Below are 24,125 nucleotides of genomic sequence, written 5' to 3'. Positions count from 1 at the left end.
ACTTTACCATATGAATATTATTTTTAGGTTTGAGGCTCACAAGACAAGATCTCGCAAACTAGCAGCTGCCTCAGTAACGAGCACCCAGATAATGAAGAGTAGACTGCAGCAACGAGCTAACAACAAAATTGAGACAAATGAAGTCAATTAAAATCACTTTTTGAAAGAAATAACTCTCCCTCCCTCAAGAATATATAATACTTTGAAATAAGATCAATAAATATCAACATACTCACAGAAGACTTAATATCTTTTGCTCGGTTTGCATACTTAAGAGTATTATAAGTATCATCATAGAACATAGAAGATGGACTAACAGCAGCTATCATTATTGTTCGGCAATTTCCTCCAAGGGAATCTTTCAATAAACGTGTGAGCTTGCTGTTTCGATAAGGAATATGCTGGTTTTTGCTCTAGAAAGAAACGATTTTTTATGGATTAAGCAATTGTATGTTACACATCAATCTGTTCAAATGTTTGTTTACAATTTCATCAACACCATTAAATACGACAAACAACCTTGGAACTTTTCTTTTACATAAGTCATCTTCCTCGAAATTACCTTTAAAGTGGATTGTTTGAGCGTTATCTCCTGTTTAATACCTTTATAACACAAGTATTAGCCAGGTTACTTTCTGATATCTGGATACATAACAACAGTTTCTGTGATGTGAGAAACCAACAGAAAAGGTGGGCTACGCTAAAAGGCTATGATAAACTATTTTCAGTTCATGTAATTTCATTTCACAATGATTGAGGTTGGAAGGACCTTTCAAGATCCCACTGCTCAAAGTAGGATCAGCTAGAGCAAGCTGCCAAGGTCTATGCCCAGTTAGGTTTTTATTCTCTATCCTTGTAGATAATCTACAACCTCTCCAGGCAACCCAAAGTTTGCCTTATAAAACTTTTTTTTGAAGTCACATTTACAGAATAACCATCTCACAGTGCAAAGGCTGGTAAGGACCAGCCACCTACACCAACTAAGTCAACATGCCATCTTTATGCCAGTGGTACAGGCTCTAAATTCTACCTCCCACTCCAACAGGGCAGTGAGGAGAATCTTCAGCTTTTCCTGGCAGCAGTAAGGGAAATAAAAGCTTTGATCATTTTCCTTGGCATATTTGAAAGTAGAAATTGCTAGCTGACCAAGGGGTGTAAGCTGTGAACACTGAACTTGAGTTTGGTAAAAGTTCAGGATGTTTCGTTATCCTCCCACACAATTATTCCCACTCTTTCCCTTGAGCTGGCGAGCCAGATCAGGAGTCTAATTCACTACCACAGACAAAGCAGGTAGAAGAACACAAAATAAAAATCAAATCTACAGTGAGTACCTCCTCTACCCCTTCGAAATAAACACCAACAAACTGAACTGAAAACAAAGACGTCATTTCGTAATTTAATTGCATGGCTTCATGACTGCTAATGCCAGCAAGGAAGTGCTAAGAACTATCTGAAGGCAGGAAGACCTGATAGGACTACCCCTTTGACTGGACTGTACTGTTGAGGAGGTTTTGAAAGTGAGTTGATTTAACAGCTCACTATCACCTAAAGGGACATCCTACTCTGCTCTTCATACCTCTGCTAACAGTTCTCACATTTAACTAATCCAACAGACAATAGAACAAGGAAGTTCTCTTGAAACCCCTCTATTAACTTACAGCTTGGTGTACAGTATGACCCATACCTTTGGGAACCATTCCACAATAGCAAAGAAAGCTTTCCTGTACATACAACAAAATTTTGATAAAGGAACGCATTTTAGGGAAGAAATGAAGGCAGTTCATCTGGAAGATTCCTGTCCAGTTGGCTAGACAGCAGATTTGTTCCCTAGCCCCAACAGTAATACACACCCTCCATTTCTTGTTTTCTTGGCCTGAATGACAAAAAAGGAAAGCAACCGGAACCAGTTAAATAACTTATTTTAGCATCCATCTTAACCATTTTCATTTTAATTCCGCTAAGATACCCTTATCACTATCTTTAAATATTTTATTGAATGCCTATAATTTTTTGTACTGAACAAGTAACATTCTGTATATTTTTTGTTTGCATGTTGCTTTTCTTCAGCTTAAGATAATGACTTGTACTTCCCAGATCCTGCCCAAATGGATATTACAATAAGGACACTTAAAAAGTTGCCTTTTGAAGACAGAAAATTCTTTAGGAAGACAAAAGGAAATATAAAGATTCAGCGTGGACTCCTTGCAGGTCAGTTCACAACCAGAAGCAACTAAAAAGGAAAATGAAGATGAAAAGAGTATAGCATATTATACAGAACAAGTAGAGAAAACTCAAGGCTTTCCCTAATAACAGAGGAAAGGGTACACAAGGTACAAAAAAGTACAGAAGTATACAAGGATAAGATGAGAACACTGGAAAGAAAGGCATACTTTGACAAGTAAGAATGTTAGCGGCAGTATTAAAATATACTGTAGGGAACCAATCCTAAGACAAATAGGAGAAACTGCTTACAGTAATCCAAGTATACAGAACGACAAAAGTGAGTAACTACTGGAGCAACAGGAAAGCAAGTATGTCCATGAAGCCTCTTCCTGGCATTTGTGCATCTCAATAGAAACATTTGACAACTACCTCTCAACATTTCAGTTTTTCATTTCTCATGCTGTTGACAGTAAAATGCACATTAAGTCAGAGAAAGTCTTTAATTATAAATAGAAGTGAGGAAAAAGAAGGAAGTTTTCCCAAAAGGATACTTTATCCCAAGGATACTTTTGATTATTTTATGTTAAAAGTTGGAAGTTAATACGTTGACACCCATACACAAAACATACCTCCCTTCTGCCAAGTTTACAAAGTCAATCCTCAAATGAATTAGCAGTATGTTAAGAAATTGCTTCGGAAGCTAACCATTAATTCATATTATCATGTAAATTGTGTTTTACATAACAGAAAGAATTAAGAGGTAAGAGAAGTTAAACAAGAAACCAAAGAGATCTTTTGTTCAAATTGCCAGTAAGCGAGCAAGAACACTGCATGAAACAAATTTTGGTGATCACAACATAACGCTAAATTTCACCGACACAGCAGATTGCCCTAAAACTAAGCACATAAGCCTCTGGAAAATCTGTGTTTTCCAGGATTTACTTATGCAAGCTTCTCTACACATACTAGATTTTGGAAAATGTGGGTAAGGAAAGCAGGTGCGTTCAACTATCTTAAGAAAACTATTTTTGAGAACCCTTTCCCATCAGGGCTTTCTTTCATTCAGCTATCCAGAAGATGATGTTGAAAATCCACAAGGAAACCTTAAAGGAAAATGATGAAGTGAAAACTGTCAACCACGTAATCCCTAATATTCAAGGAGAGCTTCCCTGGATTTCAGTCTTTAGAAGGGTTCTATTTCATAAATGAGCAATGCATATTCTGGAGTTATCTTAAGATGTTAAATATTCTTGAAACAAACTGATAAACTGAAGAATTTTGCTAGACTAGATTATAAGATACTGAAGTAACTATTTACAGCAGTACAACCTCAATTGGAGGTAGGATGTCAATTCACCCTGTCAGTTGCAGACAGAACGCCCTGACACTTTGTTGACAACAAGGAGAGTTTGAAAGGAAAATCATATAAAGATCATCATTTTCAATACTGTACGTTAGCTCTAGTATTATAGTTGCAGGAAATATAGTTTTAGTTGTTGCAGGAAGTGAGAAAAGTACATTTTATTAAATGACTAAAAGAAAAACCTTCATTAACTGCATAAAATGTTTTTGTTAATCTGCAGGAGTAGCATTAAGATAACTGGAGGTCACGTACCTTTCTAATTATAGCCATACAAATTCTAGGCTTACTGACTATAGAACAGAAACAAAAAACCTTATTCACCAGAATGACTAGCCCCCAATAGGCAGAATCCACAACAGTTAAGTTTATGTAAAGCCTTAGTATTTCTGTTCTGAGTGTAAGCAACAAAAACCAAGACATTGTCCCATATTCTTATCCATGAAAAAAAATCTCCCTGTAGTTTAACTAAATAAGCCTCTGACTTATCAATTATCCATTAATTAAAGGTATGCTTGTTCCAACCATCAATATCAGCAGAAGGAAAATACATAAGGATACTTAGAACACATTGCTTCTCTTTCAAGTGAAAGTTACTGTTGGCATTGGAACTACTGGAACAAAAGTTAAGTTGAATCATGTGATTCAGCAACTATGCATTTAAAGGCACTTCTGTGTGTATTGTATGTAACCTCCCCACCCCCCAACTCTACAGATTCTTACAAGTAGAAAGACCCTAATATATACCTTACACGTACATTTCCTGATATATTTCATGAGGATATCCTACTACAGAAATTCTAAAGATACAGTAGGAGTCAAAAAAGATACCACAAAGAATGTCACATTTTTAAACATAGTAAGCATTAAGGGTTTTCACAACACTAGGAGGTGAAGACTGCACAGGATATCGGTACATACCTTTGGATCAGCCAAGGCATTAATGACATTTCCGAGAGCTAGGAGGGAGCGGTTAATATTTGCTCCTTCTCTAAAACGAGCCCCCTTGGCATTTGTAGCACTGGCACGTTCAGATCCTGCGAGGTCAATGAGGGACATTTTGGCAATGCGAACATTTTGACTAATACTAGCTGTTTTGTCTTGCTGCCTTAGATAAATCTACAAGGGGGAAAAAAAGATCAAATTAAGAAGTAACCACTAACCAGTCTCTTATTACTCTAAACAGTAAGTTAATTTTACAGTCTAACAACTGTCTTCAGAAATAGTCCCTGAAATACTTTTAAGAATGTAAGTTAAACCTTTCTGTACTCAGCAACTGGCAGTTTGGCCTAACAAAACATAGCAAAACTATTTTTAAGACTTACCTCACGTTCATCTGCTTCAGGTACTAGTAGGAAAAGAAGAAGCTGAGTGTGGTTGCACTGGGTTTGGCTGGGACATACTTAATTTTCTTCACAGCAGACCATGCATTACTTTCTTTCAAATCTGGGAAAGCTGATCAACTGTAACAGTGTTGCTAAGGCACCCATGTTTTGTTCAGCAACAGCAAGGCCTTCTCTGTCTGCACAGCCCTGCAAGTTGGTTTGGGGTGTTCAAGAACCTGGAAGGGAACGTAGCCAGGACAGCCAACCTGAACTGACCAGCAAGATATTCCGTGCCATACAACATCACTCCAGTGATTAAACGGTGTGTTTCTCCAAAATAGTAATTGCTTGAAGAGTACCTGGACATCAGTCTGTTGGTGGAACCTGACTGCTTTTACTTTGCTTTTTGCATCTCTGTTACCTAAATGACTTTATTTCAAACCGCAAGGTGGCCTGCCCCACACACCTTTGCCCTTCTGATTACCTCCCATATTCCACTGTGGGGGAATAAGCAAATGACTGGCTGTGGCCTTACAACCATGGCAGATTGGTGAGCTTCAAATTAATTTGGTAACTAAAACAACCTGTTTCTTTGGCACTTCAGATGTACCACACTCTTACGCTTTCAACTATGAAAGGTGTTCATTTTTTAAAGGCACCTTTAAGAATAGGTCGAAAAGATGCATATAGGGATAAGTTATACAGGAAAAAGGCTGGACTTTCAGAAATTTAGACTGAATTTATTTGAAGCTATCATTAATAGGAGCGTAATACTCATCCACTACTGTGGAAATTTATACCACTCCAGGGTCTTCTGGAGAGCTGTGACCCCTGCAGTCTTGTGCTCCCCCTCATCCTTTCTTGATAGAAATTTTCAAGGAAAACATACAAGAAATACACAAGAAACCAAATACTTTTGCCTCCTTGTGCTAGTGAAGGTGTTCTTGTTCAGGTTTCTGATCATATAGGCAGAGGATGATTATGCAGTTGCTAAGAATTAGTTGTCCTTCAATAGCTATAGCTTTTGCTTTTCCACAGTTCTCTCTGTACTTGCTCTTTCACATTGAGTACCTTGCCATTCGTAAGGCTGACAGTTTCTGACACTTCCATAAATGCACTTTCAGACTGAATTGGCAAAGTGTTGCTATACATAAGGTAATTGCCTAATAAAGACAATATCTCAACAGTTCAGTAGCTTTAAGCTTTGCTTATGCAAAACAAAGTCATCACATCAATTTCTAATAGAAAAAAATGACAAGTATTGGGACTGAAGCCAATTAATGAGAATAAAATTCTTAAGACGTATACACAAGTTATGTCTATACCAAATAGCTATGTTCCTACATCAAACAATAAAAGAAAGCCCTGTTGTACTATTTCTAGTGGGGCAAACGTACAAAACAAAAGAGGGAAAAAAAGAGGAAAACCACTTCCCTTTATTTATCTTGATCAAGGAACTCTTAGCCAAGTAGCACTTGACCAAAATCCAGTAATGTGAAGGGAAAAGTCAAGTGACATACAAAAAGGTGGAGTGACATATGTTGTATGATTCAAGCTTTTATAAAAACTCAAGGTATACAGGAAACGCCCCAAAGCATAATCTTTTTTATTTCTTTGTCCATCTGCAGAACACTTTCAATAGACCAGTGTGGCAATTGGGATTTTACTTCTAGATGTGGTAACTGCCTGACCTAGATGAAGATTTCAAACATGAGACAGACAGTACAATAAGATAAAACTTGCATCTCTAAAATCAGCTTAGAATGTCCTGGGCCAAGACTTCACTACTTTTTCATTCAGTTCCAGAAAACATCCTGCACCACTAAAGTTAACAACAAAAAACAAAGCCATTGTAAAAGACAATCTGATTTCTACAAACAAAAGCAACCCTTAAAAGTAAGGTAAATTTTAAAAACGAAGAGGAACCAAGACAGCAATAGGGATTTCTCTTCATTTACATCTGTTGAACCAAAGAGGAAATAAGGAATAAGCAGCTAAGACCTTTTCAGAATATAATGGATTTATGTAAACAATGGAGATAGATACAACAAACTAACATAAGCAATTACTTGTAGTACTAGTGGACTAGTTTATCATTTCTTAGAGATGTCAACACTTAATAAGTGCCTCAAGTAGATAGCCTATCTGAGATCCCACTTTGAAAAAAAGAGCGTATGGTTGTGAATTTGTATAGCTTAAATCAGTACACAAATTAAAACGTGAGACTTCCAGTCGCATTCATTGGACCAATATAGTTTCCAGAAGTTATTACTATATCTACATGAAGCACTTCCAAGTATTTATATTAAGCATTTTTACACAGGAATTCCTATAAGTGACATACTGCCTCTCCCTTCACCCCAAGCACAAAGTCACTTCTGTGAAAAAGGCTTAAAGCCCATTCATTGTTAAGTGAGCTGTTACTCAAAGGCTGCACCAGCTTATTTTTTTTACTTTGAAGACTCACATTATTAGTAGATATTTACATAAATCATACATTTAGGATATAATTACCTAACAAAAGAAATCATGACTTCTAGCAATAACTTAATCACTTGACAGAAAGGAACATTTAAGTGAAAACAATTAAATACCTTTGTTGACAGCTAGACCATCTCAAATGGCAGAATAAACAAAACAAGCATTCAGGATTATCTCATTACGATAATTAGTTGGATGAGAAATACGGCTATGAACACCAAAGAAAGTTTCTGCTAGCTACACTAATCTGTTGATGCCAGCCTTGAACAAAATCAGTACGAATGTTTTTGTGAATGAAGTGTGCTTCAGTGATGAATGCTGAGTACATGGGAGAATATGCTTCTCAAAGCCACGGCAATACAAATTTTTTATGATGAAACATCTTTTACTTCATGACAGAATTTGAATATCCAGATATCGATCCATGAATATCAAGTTCACGCCACCTAAGTGACTGCAGTTGCATATGGAGGCTGATTAAGAGAATCAGTACAGCTCATGCAATCAAGCCTACTCTTCTAGCCACTACCACTACTCAGATGCTTACTCTAACAGTATTTTGTAAACATTCAAAGAATTATTTGTTCTCTGGTGTACCACATCAGCTTATAGTGTATTTATTACACACAAAAAATTGAAGTTACTTCAGAGCTTCTGAATGGTATTACAAAAAATTCAACGAACACGCCACTTTTGTTCAATGCATTACAAAGAAGCTACTTGCTAAATATTTTTTTATGTATACATACACAAATATTTGCTGTTCCTACAATATCTAGATATGACAGGATCTTTGTTTTGATTATGTTTTGACTTTTATTGCCAACCAGTAAACAATCCATTCATCTGCAAGCTTTTATTTCTTCTTTATATCTGCTCTCTAAGCCAGAATTAGTTTGTAAGAATGAAATTAAAAAAAAAGTCCGCTTAAGCATACCAATGCATTTTTTTTGTCATACTTTCAAACAAACTTGTGGTAAAATACAAATATACTAATTCTGTCGATATAGTTTGTTTTATTTGGTGAATAAGCAATTTTTGCTAGCAAGTAAATATATCTATGCTGAGATCTATTTGCCAGGGTAAACAGAATGTAGGCTGGAGAAGATGAATTCTTCAACAATCCCTATTCACTTAATTGCTTGCCTTCTTGTTAAAATACAACTAAGGTCCAACATCTACTTTACTTAATTGCCTGCCATTTTTAGAAACAAACTGAGAAGAATCCAAATCCTGCCAGATACAACAATCAACTGTCTGCTGCCAAGCAAAGGTGAGAGAGGCAAGACACTTCAGCCTAAAGCGAAGAAACAAAATCAGCAGTTCATGCTCTGATCTCTTTCTGTGGCACTGCACTTTGTACCTTATTAAAGACGGCACACGCAGGTGGCAATGCAGCTATTGACCTAAACTTGGTGAGAAGTCATTGCCTTAAATTTATGACCATGGGCAAGACCTCAGAGGAAATTAAAAACAGAAAGGACAATTTCAAACAGAAATCTAACATATATAGGAAAACAGAAGCTTTTAGGGTGGTAATTACTTTTGCTGCATTAATTCCAAACTACATAGAACATTTACTGGCTCTTACTAACTTTTTTTCCCCCCCCCATTAGTATTGACAAAAAAGCTCTGGAGTACTTATTTTACAGATATTTGCATTACCGTCTTCTACATCAAAAGATAAACTTTTGACTATAGTTACTACACATTGCCTAATTCTCCAGGTACTGTTAGGACCTGCCTAACAGTTAAATTATATTTGAGCTGTAATGCAAGTACCAGATCTCAAATTTGCTTATAATATTATGCAACCCAGAAGAGCAACATATAAATGATAGATGATAGTGTATTTTGCAGTAATCAAAAGGATCAAAGGATCAAGAACTTTTAGCTAACAGGACCCATTTCTAAAGCATTATTATACAATGGTTTGTATTTAAGACAAGCCAAAATGACAAGGTGATGGTCTGCAAACAGCAATATTTGGAGAAATCTTCAATTCTAGCACATCTGTAGAACACCTGCAAAACCCTCATCTACAGAATTCAACAAAATATGCATTTGATTTTGATGGTCCAAGAATATGTCACTCAAATATCTTGTGTATAAAAATGACTTTGTTCTAAAACTTGATGCAGACCAAAACATTAAGAAATCTTGTAGTATGAAAAAATCACCATTAACCAAAATAAGCAAGATTGCTAAGTACTGCTTGAGACACTCAGTTTATAGTCAGATGTATAGTGATATTCTGTAAAATATTCTCTGTGTAAAAATACTGAGCAAAGAAGGATAGAGATGGCTTTTTGATGTATAAAACTATAATAGGGAAGTATATTCAAGGCTCAAAACAACAGTTTTCGAGAAAAAAGTATTTTTTCAAGGTCTGCAGTTTGAACTATTGCAATTAGAGAGCTTTTCATTGAATTTACTTTTTCAAAATTTAATCACCCTGGAACATTTACATGGGATAAGAATTCAACAAGAACAGTTAACTGGGACACTTAGCTCTGTGTGTCAAAATTAAGGTTTGATACAGTTTCAGAAAAAAAAGCTTCTGCTTTATTCAAGTTTTGACAATAAGTAAAGCTTATAGTAATACTTGTGTACATCTGCTATATCATCTTACCTGAAATACAGCATGGGACCGAGAAGAGGAGGCATTTACATCTGTGGGATGCTGTGTTCTATTTTTATTTCCATAATCCAACATTTGAAGGATTTCCTCTGCTGATTTAGGCTTTAAGGGTAGAGCACAGTGAAAAAGAGAAAAGTATATTTATCTTAACTATACAAGATTTCGTAGCGATTTTAAGATATATCAACATGTACCTTAAAAACCAACACTAAAAACGACAACCAAAACCAGAGGTACTCAAAGGTATAGTTACTTGGAAATTCTTGTTTTAGAATTGAAGCTCTTCAAACACTCCGCTAAAAACAGTAAGTCATGAAAAGCAACTACCTAATGGCTTTAGAAATTTAAATAGCTTTTTTCCCCCCCAAAAAACACAATGATTTAAACAAACCAGCAAGCTTTCTCTGCAGTTAGCAAAAAAAGTCTTAAGAAGGCTTTAATCTTTCTTGTACTTGCATCAAACAGCAACATAGTATTCTTTTTCCAAAGACCCAAGCTTTTCAAAAGAAAGCTTTCCAAGAATGAGCCAAACTAATATGACTGCTTGCTTCTCAAACCATTAATCTACACACGTGAAGGCTAGAAAGCTACAGCACATGTAACGGGCACCAAACACCTGCAAGAGGAAAAAGCCTGCAAGAGTTAGCTAACAGATCGATCAACTAAGTTGTGTCACTAACTTTGCCAAAAAAAATAAAATGCTGTGCTTGCCTGAAAAAAAAGGAAATGAATTATGTACATTATTTAAAAAACAGAAAAATCCTGAGAGGCACAAGGTTTTCTGAGGTGTTGAGTACTCAGACAGCACTGAAGATGGTGACATCCTTTAAGAAATACTAAGATGTATTAATCAAACAACAAGCGCTCCAAAACCTGAAGATAAACATCAAATCAACGGTGCCTGTTTGATAAAGCCATGATTTTGAAAAATGTTTTATTTTCTATCCAAGAAATTGATCCAAGTAGCTTTTTAACAACATGATTTTGAATAATTCATTTATTACGTTTGCAGGTGAAGTTACTAGTGATTACCGCCACAGAAAATTAAAAAAAAACAAAACAAAACAAGAAAGTTGCTAAGTTTCATACAGCTTTCATTCCAGAACAACTTCATTATTTCACCTCACATATTACGAGGCTTCCAGAGTTTCAGTATCTATTTACATACCTGATGTAACGTTAGCCCTTGAACTACCACCCCTTTCTGGGTATCTTCACGAACAGCTAGAGGTCCTGAGTTCACCAGGAGATCGCGGATCTGTTCATTGTAGACCTTTAGAAAGGAATTTAAAATATTTTAAGAACTACCCTGCTCTAATTGCCAGGATTAAGTTGGAACAGAAATCATATTTTTTAATACGTCTTTAAGATCAAGTAACATCAGTTCTGTAGAATTATCGCTAAACACCTTTCCTGCATTGAGCTTGGAATATTCTGTTTATTTAATTCCCATGAATTTTTTTTGGCCATTGAAGTTGGAGTCTCTTAGTATATAATCTTTAATTTTTATTCGCAAAAAAAGTTTGTTCTTACAAAAAATGCTTTTGCACCAAGTGTGAATATGAAGCATTGATTATCACCTACTACACTTCATTATATACTTCAGTGAGACTTAATCCAAAAATAGTTCTGTTAAAGTACTTAATTGCTTTAATTCTTAGTCTGTGGAAGCACTTGAAATAGCGCATTTTTTCCCACCCTCCCTCCCCCCCATTACTAACTACTCCTCCACTACGACTTTGTGGGGGCTAGAATATAGGAATAATTTTGCTACTGCTGCTTTATAGCACTGCCAAGACAGCTGCTTGTAAGAACGGAACTGCGATGCAAAAAAGATTGAGACATGAAAGGAAAAGCCAACAGCAAATAACAACAGGAATATTTGTAGAAAGCTAAACAGTAGCATAGCAGATCTAATTGAAAAACTTCATTCACATGGGATGCAGCAAAACTGAACTGAAATCTTTATAGAAATTAATGTTATTGAAAAAGTATTAGATATTATTTACTTGTGCAATTTCAGCATCTACAGGATTTTATCTTTAAGTCCTGAAATATAGCCCTGACAAAATTTTCTTTGTACACATTAACAGAGGCTCAAAGAAACTCAACTTATCAGCAAGACAGGAATCACTACGGTTTAATTAGTATGCTAGAAGAGACTGGCCTTTTTGGGAAGGCTTCTGTAAGACAGTAACAGGTACCTACAAATGACATCTAATGTGCAGAGCGCAGTTTATTACCTGGCCTATCAGGGACAGATTTTGTGAAGTTCCAATACGGTTTATAAGAAGGATGAAGGGAGTAAGGGGAAAAAAAAAAAAAAGTCTTATTTACAAAAATACACCTTATTAAATGCAACATACCAAATCCAGGAGCTGGCTTACCTCTAAATAAGACACAGCAACATTGCATATTTTATCTTCTTTTATTTGGTCCATGCAATTATAAAGTGCCATCATGGTTAAATACATGACTCCAGGATCTTCAGGAGAACCTAGCATCGTGTGAGTCTTTCCAGCTCCTGTTGCACCATACGCAAGCACTGAATTTTAAGAGAAAAACACATACTTTGTACCAGTAAGTCAAGCCAATCAGGAACACAAACTTCAAATGAACATTCACATATCTATCATATTGTACAGCTGTTTTCATAAGCCAATCAAATCTCTCACTTAGGCTTTGCCTTTTACAGCTATTGTACTGGTGGTAGGAGAATGGTTGGACCAAATGATCTTGGAGGTCTTTTCCAACCTTAATGATTCTATAGTCATCAGAAAACTATTCCAATGTCATTTCTTTTTTCATTTTCAGTTCAAAGTTCAATCACAGGCAACTTAGATGACAAATATTAATTTTTTACTCTCTTAACACTAAACCATGAACTTACTGCAGGTACCTATTGCGTTTCCCTTACAATGTTTTATTGCTAATTAAGAAGACAAGCTCTTGAAAAGAAAAGTTCATAAAACAGGTGAACACATTCAGTAAAACAATTAAACAGTTTCTGGTTAAATAACTCTTTCCTGAAGAGTCCTCTCGTAAGCACGCTTATTTCAGATCTAGTTCTGAAGTCTGTTATAACCCTAACAAGAACACTTTCTCAAAAGAGAGCATAGCTATCTTAACTTCCATAAGCAGGGTCAACCTCTCCTATCTACTAACTAAAACAAAATACTTTATTTAAACGTCAGTCTTTTTAAGGCCTCTGCAGCAGATGGATACAACGGTAGAAACTTCAAAGAACACAGTGAATTTTTTGAATTGAAAGAGATAAATAGCAAAGTTACCTGTACAGTTATAGCCATTTAGGAAGCCATCAAGGACACTTTTAGTAGTATGCTCAAAGACTTCCAGCTGGGATGAGCTTTCAGCAAAAACAGCATCAAACACAAATTTAAGATCTTTCTTTGCTCTTTTGTTAATATCCCTATGGACCAGTTTCTTCCTGTGAAAAAAGCCAACTTCTTCTTCCTTGGGATCAAAGACCAGCATATGTTGGTCAACGACATGAACAACTTTGCTGAAGTTGCCATCTTTTTCCTTTTGTGACTCCGGGCGGACGCGAACTACCACTTTCACGTGATTACAGACATCTTCCTCCTTCGCAGCAGACATAACAACGGCCCTTTCTTTCTCCCACTTTGCTTCCAGGACTCCCTCAGACCAAGCAGCTGAATCTTTCCTGTAATTGACAGATCTAGTAAAGGTCTGGTAGTTGAAATATACACACGGGAACGAGGCGAGACCACGGGAGTACCCGGAGCCAGCTGAGGGACCGGCACCCCGGCTTCCAGCCTGCCCCCTGCGCGGGCAGCGTTGCCCTGAGGCCCGCTGGCCGCCACCAGCCCAGCCCAGCCCAGCCCAGCCCAGTCCCCACCAGCCGCCCCTCACCTCCAGCCCGCACCAACGGCCACCCGGCCCGGCCGCCGAATTCAAACCCGAGCGGCCCGCCACCCCCCGCCTGCTCATTGGCCGCCGCCGCCGTGACGCCAGCGGGGCGACGGCGCTAACGGTAAGTGCGTGGCGGGTGCGCGCACGGTGCGCGGGGCTGGCTCCGGCTCCGGCTCCGGCTCCTCCCCGCGGCCGCGCGCTGTGGGCTGCTGCTGCGGGCCGTGCCCGCAGGCGGGGGAGGGGAGCTCTGGGGAGTCCCCTGGCTGCGTAGAGCAGCGGGTGGGAGCCGAGTGTACCCTCTGTGTGGGTAACGCTTCTGTGGGCCTTAGCAGCCCCAGGTGGCGTGAGGGGATCCTTGCTGGGCTTCTCGCCGTCCATGCAGTCGGTTCTCTAGAGCGGCTGTAAAATCCAAGGGCTCCTAAGTCGTCTCTTCAAGGTTACACTGTGGCGTGTCTCTGGTTACAATGTTAATGGTATAAATACAGGGCCGCAGGTGTGTTTTTGTTTTTTTTTTTTAAGTTTCTCATGTCAAAGTTTGGAGTTCTGCCCAGCGAGGGCATGAAATATGTTACTGCAGGCAGTGTTAGCAAAGGTGATGCTTTGTAAATAAAGCTGTATTGTTACCTATGTTCCACTTTCAACTGATTCTTAATGTGTTTCAATTCATAGTTTATTATTTACTGCGTGTGTGGATTTTAGCAGTAGCTAAAACACTACTTGAAATACTGCTCTTTGATTCCTTTGTGCCTGTTCTAACTACAAATGCATTGAACTTAGCAACCAGAGTGCTCGGCAGAGCAGGTGTCTCACTGTGCCTGCTAGAGCTGGGAACAATATGACAGCTAAGTCACAGTTTTGGTTGCGCTCAGATGTGGTTAGTCATTTAATGCGAGCGTCTCTGAGGCATTTGAACACCGTTAGAGTCCTAGCAATGTCAGGGAAAAGGAGGGGCTCCTTATGGAAAGAAAACCATTGTTGCTCAGATATGATTGATTGGCAGATGAGCTTCAAAATTCTGATAAAAGTTGAAGTGAGGGATTCTCAAGACTCTTTGCTGGCATGACACTTCTGCAAAGCCACCTATCTTGGGATGTGTAATGCCTTAATTGTAGCATTCCATTTTTTTTTTTTAATAAAAACAAACCTCCTGTTTTAAATATTTGTTTGAAAGTAACTCCCAACATCTACTGTTTTTCTAGGTTGATCAACTCCAAAATGTTATCCCAGCGTCTGTGCCAAGTTTACAGATGTTTGTTTCTGTGCAATGTAAAAGCGAATTCAGTAAAGGTAGCTACTTTGACCAGAAGGATCCATTCTTCAGCAGAACGTTTTTCAGACTGTGAGTTGAAGGACCAAGCCGTACAAAAAAATGAAACTGAAGGGTTGTCTCAAAGTACAGAAAGCAAAAATTTTGGAAGATTACACATACCAGTGATGCTGGAGGAGGTTGTTAATTGTTTATCCCCACAGTCAGGCCAGGTGAGTTAAATAATTGATTAGCATCCATGATTCAGTAGTTATCCAGCAGAAAGATCTGTGCAGTATAGTGATAACTTGTTTAGAGAAATAAAGGGGTGCTCTTTAAGACTCCGTTCCACCTTTTGAAGTGTCTAAATTGTTTTGCAATTTGAATGATGTTTTTCTGTTTAAAATAATAGAAATCTGTATGCCTGAATTTAACCAATAGGGCCAAATAAGCAATCTTTCTAAATTGTTTTTGTGCATTTCGAGGGTTGCGTTAATTACTAACAGTAGCAGGGAATTCTTATATCATCACTTTGTGAAGAGCTCTCTTCTTTTTGTATAAGAGATATAGAAAGTATGTAGATATTAAAAAAAATCATGATAGAATCATTTAGGTTGGAATAGAGACCATCAAGATCATTGAATCCAAGAACCAAACTGACTAATCATGCCCCATCACTAAACTTTAGAACGATGATGAAATTTTCACACAAGGAACGTATAAATTGTGACGTTACATGTAAAGGTTTCTCAATTGTGTAAGTTTTTACTAAAATAAGAATTAAGGCTAATGGAGGGACTATTTATTCAACTTTGGTTGTTGATACAGAAACAGTTTTTTTTTTTTTTTTTTTTGAGTTGAACTTACAATAGAAACTATTCCTGTTTATAAACTCTAGAGAGCACTGGTCTCTGAAGGCTTTTTGAGTGTTTAAATATTTATGAATGTAAAATACCTTATTATTGGGGTGGGATTTTTTCACGTGTATATATGTTGCTTTGCAGAGATTCCTGTGCTAGTGGTTAACCACTAATGCCAGACATGAGAACACCAGTGTGTTATCTTGAACAGATATATTTATAATATGACTAACCTTTTTAGCATAATTGAAAATGAAAACCTAACTTCAATTTTTCTTTTTCTAAAAAAAGACACTAAATGATGTATTTGTAGCACTTTATGAAGAGTGAAATCTTGAAAATAAGTAGTGTGCAAAAGGGCACAGTGTGTCAACTGAGTTTTGCTAAAGCAAGCATCGTTGGAGCAATTCTAAACAAAGATGGAGACTGCTTTTCATTGCACGAATGGTGGTACAATTTACGTTAACATGGGTGTAGAACTGTGACTGTTGCATCAATTTATGTTTTACGGTTGAAGTCATGACTAGGAAGGCCATGAATGTGTTTTTGCTGTTTTGAGCAGGGAACATAATGTTCATATCCTGGATTTTACTTTTCTACCTTCTCTCCTACGTACACAAAGGTTTCCTTTACTCAGTTTTAAGACAGTTATATTCTTTGTTATGAGAAGAAGTTGATTTGGGCCTTTATTTCTTGTAATGTCCTAAGGCAAGGAGTTGCCAATAGATAAAAAGTCCAGTTAGAAAGATAACATTCTCCCTATGCTTTTGATCAGTGAATGGGTTTTTCATTTTAGTTACGGGATTGCTAAGAAGGTAAATGTTACTTTAAGAGTGAGTCACAAGTGAGATCAAGATAGTACCCTCCTACTGAATATTCCTGTTGACTGACATCTTTGTGGAATCTGTTTGTCAGGGATTTAAGCAATAGTAGTTCCACTTAGCTTTGTGTCTCCTTTTACTGCTTTAGGTCTTGTTTCTACAAAGTCCGTTTGGTAGTCCTTTCTTGGAAACACATTATACAAATTAGTTTTTACTGATCTACCTTACTTCTCAATGAAAAGTCTGTTGCACTAAATCCAGACACCAGTAATTTCCCTCTTAAGCTTACTTTATTGACTAAACTACATTTTAGCCTTCTCAGTCTGTTAGCATTCTTTACACGTACTTGACCACAGGTCTTGCAGTTCTTGGGGCAGATTGAGTTTTCCCTGTTCTCTTGAGCTTTAAAAGTAGCAAAGAACTGAACGTACCTTTTCAAAATGAACATCTTTGGACATCTGGAAGTATGTTTTTCTCATTTTCACCTTACTTTTTCCTATTTTTGCTTTTGCAACAGTCGCTAGCTACTGTCTTTAACGTCATAAAGCTGTAGCGATAAGACGATTTCAACAGTAGTGAGTTTTAGTATGAAACTTCAAAATTTTAATCATCCTTATGAGTGTCTTCTAACAAGGGTTCTTACGAACTGCAAAACTCTAGGAAACTATTTTGGTAGTCCAGCACAAACACCCCACTACGTATAATATTTAAACTTCAGCTAGAACAAAACTAAATATTGTACCCTACTTAGATTTAATGGCAGAACTTGTAATCTGGTGACATCTATGGTGTTACATTAAATATAATTGTATAGAATAGTCTAGAACGGAGATATGGTAAGCTCTAGGAGTATCATTTAAGTTATGACAATTCTGGAAGTGTTTCCTTATTATGTCTGTAAACGAAATGGTAGGTGATCAAACTGGTGGTGAGAAAGAACGAATGAGCCTGTTCCCTTTTCTCCAGTCTTTCAGTGACTCACCAGAAACAGTTAATATTAGATGATCTTTTTAGCATATTATGCTGTTTTTACCTTAAAAAAAAAAAAAAAAAAGTTGTTATTCCTCAAACAGATCTTGGCTTGCATCTTCTTAAGGTACCCTCTTTGACTTTTACGTTTTTACTACCAAGCTTGCGTGGAAGAGCTATCTTTTTGTTGTTGTTGAAATAATGTATTAGGGACATCTAGCTTCTAGAAAAAGACAGATATTTCTTAAACATCCAGCTTTGCCATGAGCTTTCCTTTCAGTCTTTCAGGTCTATATTTCATTGTTCTTGTGACAGCTACTATTTTCATGCATCCAAATGTCAAAATATTTTTTCAACTGAGAACGTGTGTGAGCATGGCCTTCTAAAGTAAAGAAGGAAATATCAAATACTGCTGACAGTCTCATATTGATCTTTTATCTCTGAAGTGTTGTTTGAGCTCTGTAATTGGTTTGAAGACAGTAGTCTATCACTTTCTGAAGTTCTGTTGCCACTGTTGGATGTTGCTGACCCAGAGCATCGTTGTTTCCTTCCTAATGCGTGGAGCTAGTTAGCCAAATAATGGGTGACAGTCAATCAGATGAAGGTGAGATGGACTGCTGGTGTGCAAAAGCAGAATCTATTCTTCTGAAGTTGTCGTCTTAGTTTCTTTATATCCATGTCCGTATGACAAAATTCCTTTTCTTTTTTTGCCTTATACTGAATATAAACTCTTAAGGACAAAAAAGAACCTTCCTCTGTACAGCACCCTGCAGTGTGGCCTTCTGTTTTGTTCGGAGGGTTTCCAAGTGTCACGGTGTATAAATAGTTCTGCGGCTATGTTGGTGGCCAGCGTACTTATCGTAGTACTTCCAAAGCCATCTGCAAATGATTTGGCTGGAACAATGCATTTACAGTAAAGGCTCCCAAAATTCAAGTGTTTCACAGTGCCTCCAAGATAAATAGGACTTTGAAAAGGGACCTGGAAAAATGAATTCCGAGTTCTCAAGCTGTATGAGGCATTTTGTAGGGTGCAGCCAAAATACCAAGCTTGGCATAAAGTATTCATTACATCATGAGATAAATGCTGAAATGCTTGTTTTGGAAAAGCACAACATTCCATGTACTAAGTAACTGTTTCTATCATTTAAACCCATTTTTCCCTTGAATTGTGAAATGAACGTAGGTCTACTGACAAAAAGCAGTAGACCTACTTTATCTTTTTCATGGGAAGCATGCTGAAAATATCTTGCCACATGCAAGTTGTATGGTTAATTTTTCTGTGGCAACAGCACGATGATGTATATAGTGATTATATAGACAAGTTTCTGTAAAACAGGAAAAAAGGCACTGAAATTTGCAAAAGACAAGGAATGTAATGTTGAGATATTCTGAAAATATTCTTAAAATTACAGACTGCTTTTTCTGTGGTCCTTCAGTGTTACTGTGGGTATTGAGATCTACTTCAGCAGATCGTGTAGTTCTATGTACCATCTACCATTTCAGTCACTCTTATCTTGCCTGATTTCCTGGTTGTGTTTATTGTGAATTTATGAAAAAGACTAGCCAGGTTTTGGATCAGAGCTGTGTAAGGAAATGTGTGATAAAAAGTGTGTAGAGCGCGTATGTTTGTGAAACATTTTCTGCGATGTGTAATAGGAAACTTGCTAAATGAATCTCTATATCGGGTTGAGAGTACTGTTGAAAATATTTGTCTAAAATTATACTTCAAGAAGTAAAAAATACTTGAAAATATTCTTTTCACCAAAAACATTCCTTTCACCAAAAAAACACCACTTTTGAAGGTAGTGTATGAAAATGGAAAATAGTTTCCAAGAATTTCTACTAAGATATGCACAAGGTGGTCTCTCCAAATACCTGTTATTGTGTAATAATAATGCCTGTTCTTATAGAGCTAGTGTTTACAGAAGGATTTGAAATAACAGACCTCATTTGCATAAGTTTAACTGATGCAAGTGTGCTTCACACTGCTGTGAAGAGCAGTTTAAAGAAGGCAGTAAGACAATGGAAGGAATATTAAAAATCTAGTGGCAGCTGATATCATACAAGTTTTGCAGTATCTGGATCTGAGTGAGTTCCATCCTGAGAGGAAAAATGGGGACAGGGAAGAAAACAAGTTGGGAGATGGTATTTATGAGCAACTTGTTAGTTGAGGAGGTGGAGAAAATCCAGTCATACCCTTAATTATCTGGAGTTCCTTGCTTTGCTGTCTTCTGTAGTGGGTCCTGAAAAAATACAGGGATCATAACTTGCCTAATGACAGGCAAATTAAAACACATGATTTATTTGAGAGGGCTGCACATCTGTTCTATTTTGAAGCTGGTACTGCTGTGTGCTTAGACCCTTGATATCATGAAGTGAAAAGTACTCCTGTACTGGGGCTGAAAAATGGCAAGGTATGAACAAGGCACAATCAAGAAGTCCCCTCAGAGTTTAGTTTCTATAGGACTTGAAGATTTTGCACTGCAGAGAGAAACTAATTCAAAAACTTGAGGGAGGTAGGGTGGGAAGAGTAGGTTGATGGCTACAGCTGCACAGGGAAGAGTCTTTTGGTTATAATTCTTGGATGTCTGCCCAACCACCTCTTCTTCCCACCTGCAGCATGGCTCTCAGCAGGCAAATCTAAATGTTATCATCAGCAACAACAAAAAGACAGTTCTCACCAACTTTGTTGTGCATCTTTCTCTATTGCAGGAGGGGAAGGGAAGCCTGCAGCTGCTGTCTCCAAAGAGACCAGCAAGGGAACTTGGTCTGCCTACTGAGATCAACTCCACAGATGCGCCAGATTTCATTTTATTGTAATACTGAGTTAGCTTGCTGTTATCACTCTATCGCATAACGAATGATAGTGTTTCAGGAGACTATTTAAGAGTCTGTGTTATAATAAAGCAAGATTCAATGCTTTGGGGTGACTCAGCTTGTAATGACGCTGGGTGTGCTCTCCTTTTCTGTTGTGACAGCATTAGTCTTTGCACCTCTTGGGGAAAACTAATAAAATTCACCAGAAAGTAATCTAAGCCCTTTAAATTTTAACTTGAGTGAGCCTGTGATCCCAGAAAGGGTGATAATTAATATATGTAGCTACTCATTTCCTCCCCATCTAGTACTGTGTGCCTTATTTAGTCAGCCTTTTGGCTAAGCTTTCTTATTAAACATTTGAGTTCTGGTTTGCAAACAGGAATACAGACTTTCTACCATAAAATATTACTAGGGGTTTAAGATCATAATTGTAGTATGGGAAAGATCTGCAGTTTTTTTCTCTTGTATTTCTATTTAAGATAATTCTGTTTTGATTAGGTTTGTGCGGGCTTGTTCTGCATAAAGAAATAATTCAAAGGTTAAACTACCAAATTTGATGTGTAAAATTAATGGGTATCTGAAATCATCTGAATGTGTGGTTTGTTTCTTACTATTTTTTTTCTTCCCAGAGTTTGAGCACATCTCTATTTATTCAAGTGGTGTTTGCTGGTACTCAGCACCTTGGAAGAATACTTTAAAAAGTATTTTTAAAAGTGTATACTTAAAAACACTGAAATCAACTAATATTGCTCCAGGGTCCCTCTTTATAACAAGTTGTGTTATCTAATATTATCTATGGTAGAATTGCCACGGGCACCTTGGAGCCAAGATGTATCCAAAACATCTACATGACTTCTTTGGATTCACTGACCATAAATATTAAAGAACAGATTAGATTTGCAGTTGAGCAGTTTGTAAAATTTTCATTGCATCTTAAATATCTCCTTTGTTATAATTGAGGAAAGAAGTTTTTTTCCAAAATAGCTGAGGAAATCAACTCTGCCTTGCTAAGTCTAGTGATTAGCTGAAGTCATTCAGAGATTGAAATTTTAATTTCATATGGAAATGTTAATAATGGTGTGCTTGAGTCATAATGTCATTAAATCTCATTCCAGACAGCATTACTCTTAGGAAAACGAGTAAAGTAAATAATGCATACTGATGTGAGGCCTAGTTGAGCTCTCTAAAAGCAGGTGACAAAGGCAGGTGGTGGTGGTTTGTGTTTGCTTGGTTTACCTCCAGTTTAAGGGGGAAGGGCTCTTTTTTTTTTTTTCCAACATTGGGGGAAAAAAAAATCCTGCCAGTAACAGAATCACAGAATGGCTTGGGTTGGAAGGGACCTTCAAGACTGTCTAGTTCCAACCGAAGCCAAGGACACCTTCCACTAGATCTGGTGGCTTGCTGGATGTTTGACTCAGTTACATGAAACATAGCATTTGGCTGTCAGGTTTCGCACTGTGCAAGGAATGCCACTTGGTGTGCAACAGAGGGTCTGCGGCACAGCTCTCTTTGCTTCTCGACCTCCGAGGGTCAGCGTGGTTTACCACTTAACGGACACTTGTTGGTCTTCTACAAAGGACTTGTGGCTGCTGACTGTGAAAGCCATAACGTATTGTAAGATAAATTGCTGATATTTGCGAGTGGAATATTCTGGTATGTTCTGTAGAATCGAGATCAGAAGTAAAGGTATGGAGTCTTAAAAATTAGTAAAGAAGGTTAAACAATAACCAAGAGGAGGTAAACTGCCTTTTCTTGTTTTAATACATAACATGTTCATAAGTGAAGAAGGGATTGTCTTGCCTATGAAATTGCTGTTTCCTATTTAGCAATCTCTTACGATTGGACCCTTACAAAGAAAATATATTTGAAATTATTTTTGAGGATATTGAATGATTGATTGATTGAGTGCTTCAAAATACCGTACTTGTAATACTGTTTTTTCCTTTCCGTGTGGAATGATGTAGTTGGAATGTTGTTGATAGAAAGTGCAAGTTACTGTTGTGCTTGAATATGTAGACCTAGTCTGTGTTCTTGCAGGTGTTTCAACCGTATACTAGTACAGCTTAGTAGTTAATGTACCAAACAGATTAATTTAAAAAATGGCTAGTAATGGCAGCATTGTGTTGAGTTGTTGAATAGACCGGTACTGGAAAATCATTTTATATTGCAGTTAATAAGATGTATTATGTGAGAACGTTGTTTTCCTACAACATGCCAAGTATTTATTTGGATTTCTTTTTGTAGTGTAAATTGCTAGATCTGCAGTATAAACCACTTTTTATAATTTCCTACGTTTTCTCATAGGTGCCATCATATAATGTGGTTTTGGAAAAAAAGAAAATTGCAGTCCAGTTGTATCAGTTCTTTCGCTTTTGAAGTTACTTGTAACGTTGTACGTAGATGAAAGACTTGTGCTAGGTAGAAATGATAGTTGTTTCTTGCTAGCAACTAAAATTGGTGTTTGCCGTGTACTTTATTTGCTTCTTTCTCCTCTCCCCAGTAGATACTGAAAAAATGGTGTGTATGGTACAGTATATTGCCATTTGCAAGATTATAGAATACTAAGATTTTTTTGGTCATCTTTATTTTTCAACGGGTGATGCTATAAGGCATAAAACCTTTTATACCCTCTATATTACTTTCACTGTCAAGTTCAGCTCTTCTGTACTTGAGCAAGATTTGGCTGAAGTGGAAATTGTGCCTCTGCTGATCTGTGGCTTAGTGTAGTGTATAGAAGGTAGCTGCACATACATTTCATATCAGTGTCATCAACATCACTTTCATGGTAGTGCATGCAAAGGTTTGGAGAACTTGGTTTATATTGCACATGTTTTCAACATTTTGAACTGCAGCTGCAGGGAAAATTGGAATTGACTGCTTTACTCTAGAGGGTGACCTTGACCACTTTTTGCCACATATTTTTATTTTTCAGAAGCTCTTTTTTCTCACTTTTTGTTGAATAACTTTATATAAAGATGACAGCTTTTTTTTTTTCTTATTGAAGATGAGATGATATTAGAACTCAAGTACTAAATCATGTTTCATTCTTAGAGTTCCCCATAGGAGTAACAGAATGCAAATGCAAAGTGCAGCTTTTTCAAGACTGGGGCTAAGGCCTTCAGATTATCTAGGTGTCTATGTTTTGTGTGGTTCTCTAGCTTTGTAATAGTGTTTTCCCTTATGTATGGCAATGCAGGTTTTGAAACAAAAATTAAGAATCAAAATATATGCTGTCTAGGTTAAAAACAGATAGCTGATTTACCTTATGAAACAGAATATCTTTGTGAAATGTTTTATATTCTCGAAAGATTATTAATATGCTAAAGATTAAATAATACTTCCCAGTAAATTGCAGTGGTATAAAAAGATCCTGATAAAAATGCAGGAGTATCTTTGACCTCTCATTTCCTTAGTTCTAGGGTAATTTTTCTTATTTGCATGTGGATAACAGGGAAATGTATGTTTTAATAATTTTTTTCAGCTGTGATTTTAAGCATGTGCATTCTCTTAATTTGTTTAGAGAAATACTAAAACCCTTCTAGCATTTC

At 37.1% G+C, this 24,125-nt stretch overlaps 2 protein-coding genes across 3 annotated transcripts in view; one reads left to right on the top strand and one right to left on the bottom strand.

The window, feature by feature from the left end:
- The window catches only part of KIF18A (kinesin family member 18A), a 43,965-nt gene extending 29,883 nt beyond the window's left edge, over positions 1-14,082 (bottom strand). The window contains exons 1-7 of the mRNA XM_035550343.2: positions 13,865-14,082; positions 13,261-13,655; positions 12,358-12,515; positions 11,139-11,243; positions 9,962-10,072; positions 4,445-4,642; positions 237-413 (exon numbers count right to left, since the gene is read on the bottom strand). Of these exons, the coding sequence (XP_035406236.1) occupies positions 237-413; positions 4,445-4,642; positions 9,962-10,072; positions 11,139-11,243; positions 12,358-12,515; positions 13,261-13,588 (1,077 nt within the window). The 5' untranslated portion in view covers positions 13,589-13,655; positions 13,865-14,082. The remainder of the gene's footprint in view (positions 1-236; positions 414-4,444; positions 4,643-9,961; positions 10,073-11,138; positions 11,244-12,357; positions 12,516-13,260; positions 13,656-13,864) is intronic.
- The window catches only part of METTL15 (methyltransferase like 15), a 93,218-nt gene continuing 82,675 nt past the window's right edge, over positions 13,583-24,125 (top strand). The window contains exons 1-2 of one of the 2 annotated variants that reach the window (XM_035550347.2): positions 13,583-13,985; positions 15,064-15,343. In XM_035550347.2, coding sequence (XP_035406240.1) covers positions 15,080-15,343 — 264 coding nt within the window. In that variant the 5' untranslated portion in view covers positions 13,583-13,985; positions 15,064-15,079. Of the gene's footprint in view, positions 13,986-14,220; positions 14,358-15,063; positions 15,344-24,125 lie in introns of those variants that run through there. The other variant, XM_035550346.2, reaches the window with a different exon arrangement.

Source organism: Cygnus atratus, chromosome 5 (assembly GCF_013377495.2).
Source record: "Cygnus atratus isolate AKBS03 ecotype Queensland, Australia chromosome 5, CAtr_DNAZoo_HiC_assembly, whole genome shotgun sequence".
In the NCBI taxonomy this organism is placed as follows: Eukaryota; Metazoa; Chordata; class Aves; order Anseriformes; family Anatidae; genus Cygnus; species Cygnus atratus.
Note: the sequence above shows the minus strand (reverse complement) of the source record. Positions and strands in the feature narration are given on the sequence as shown.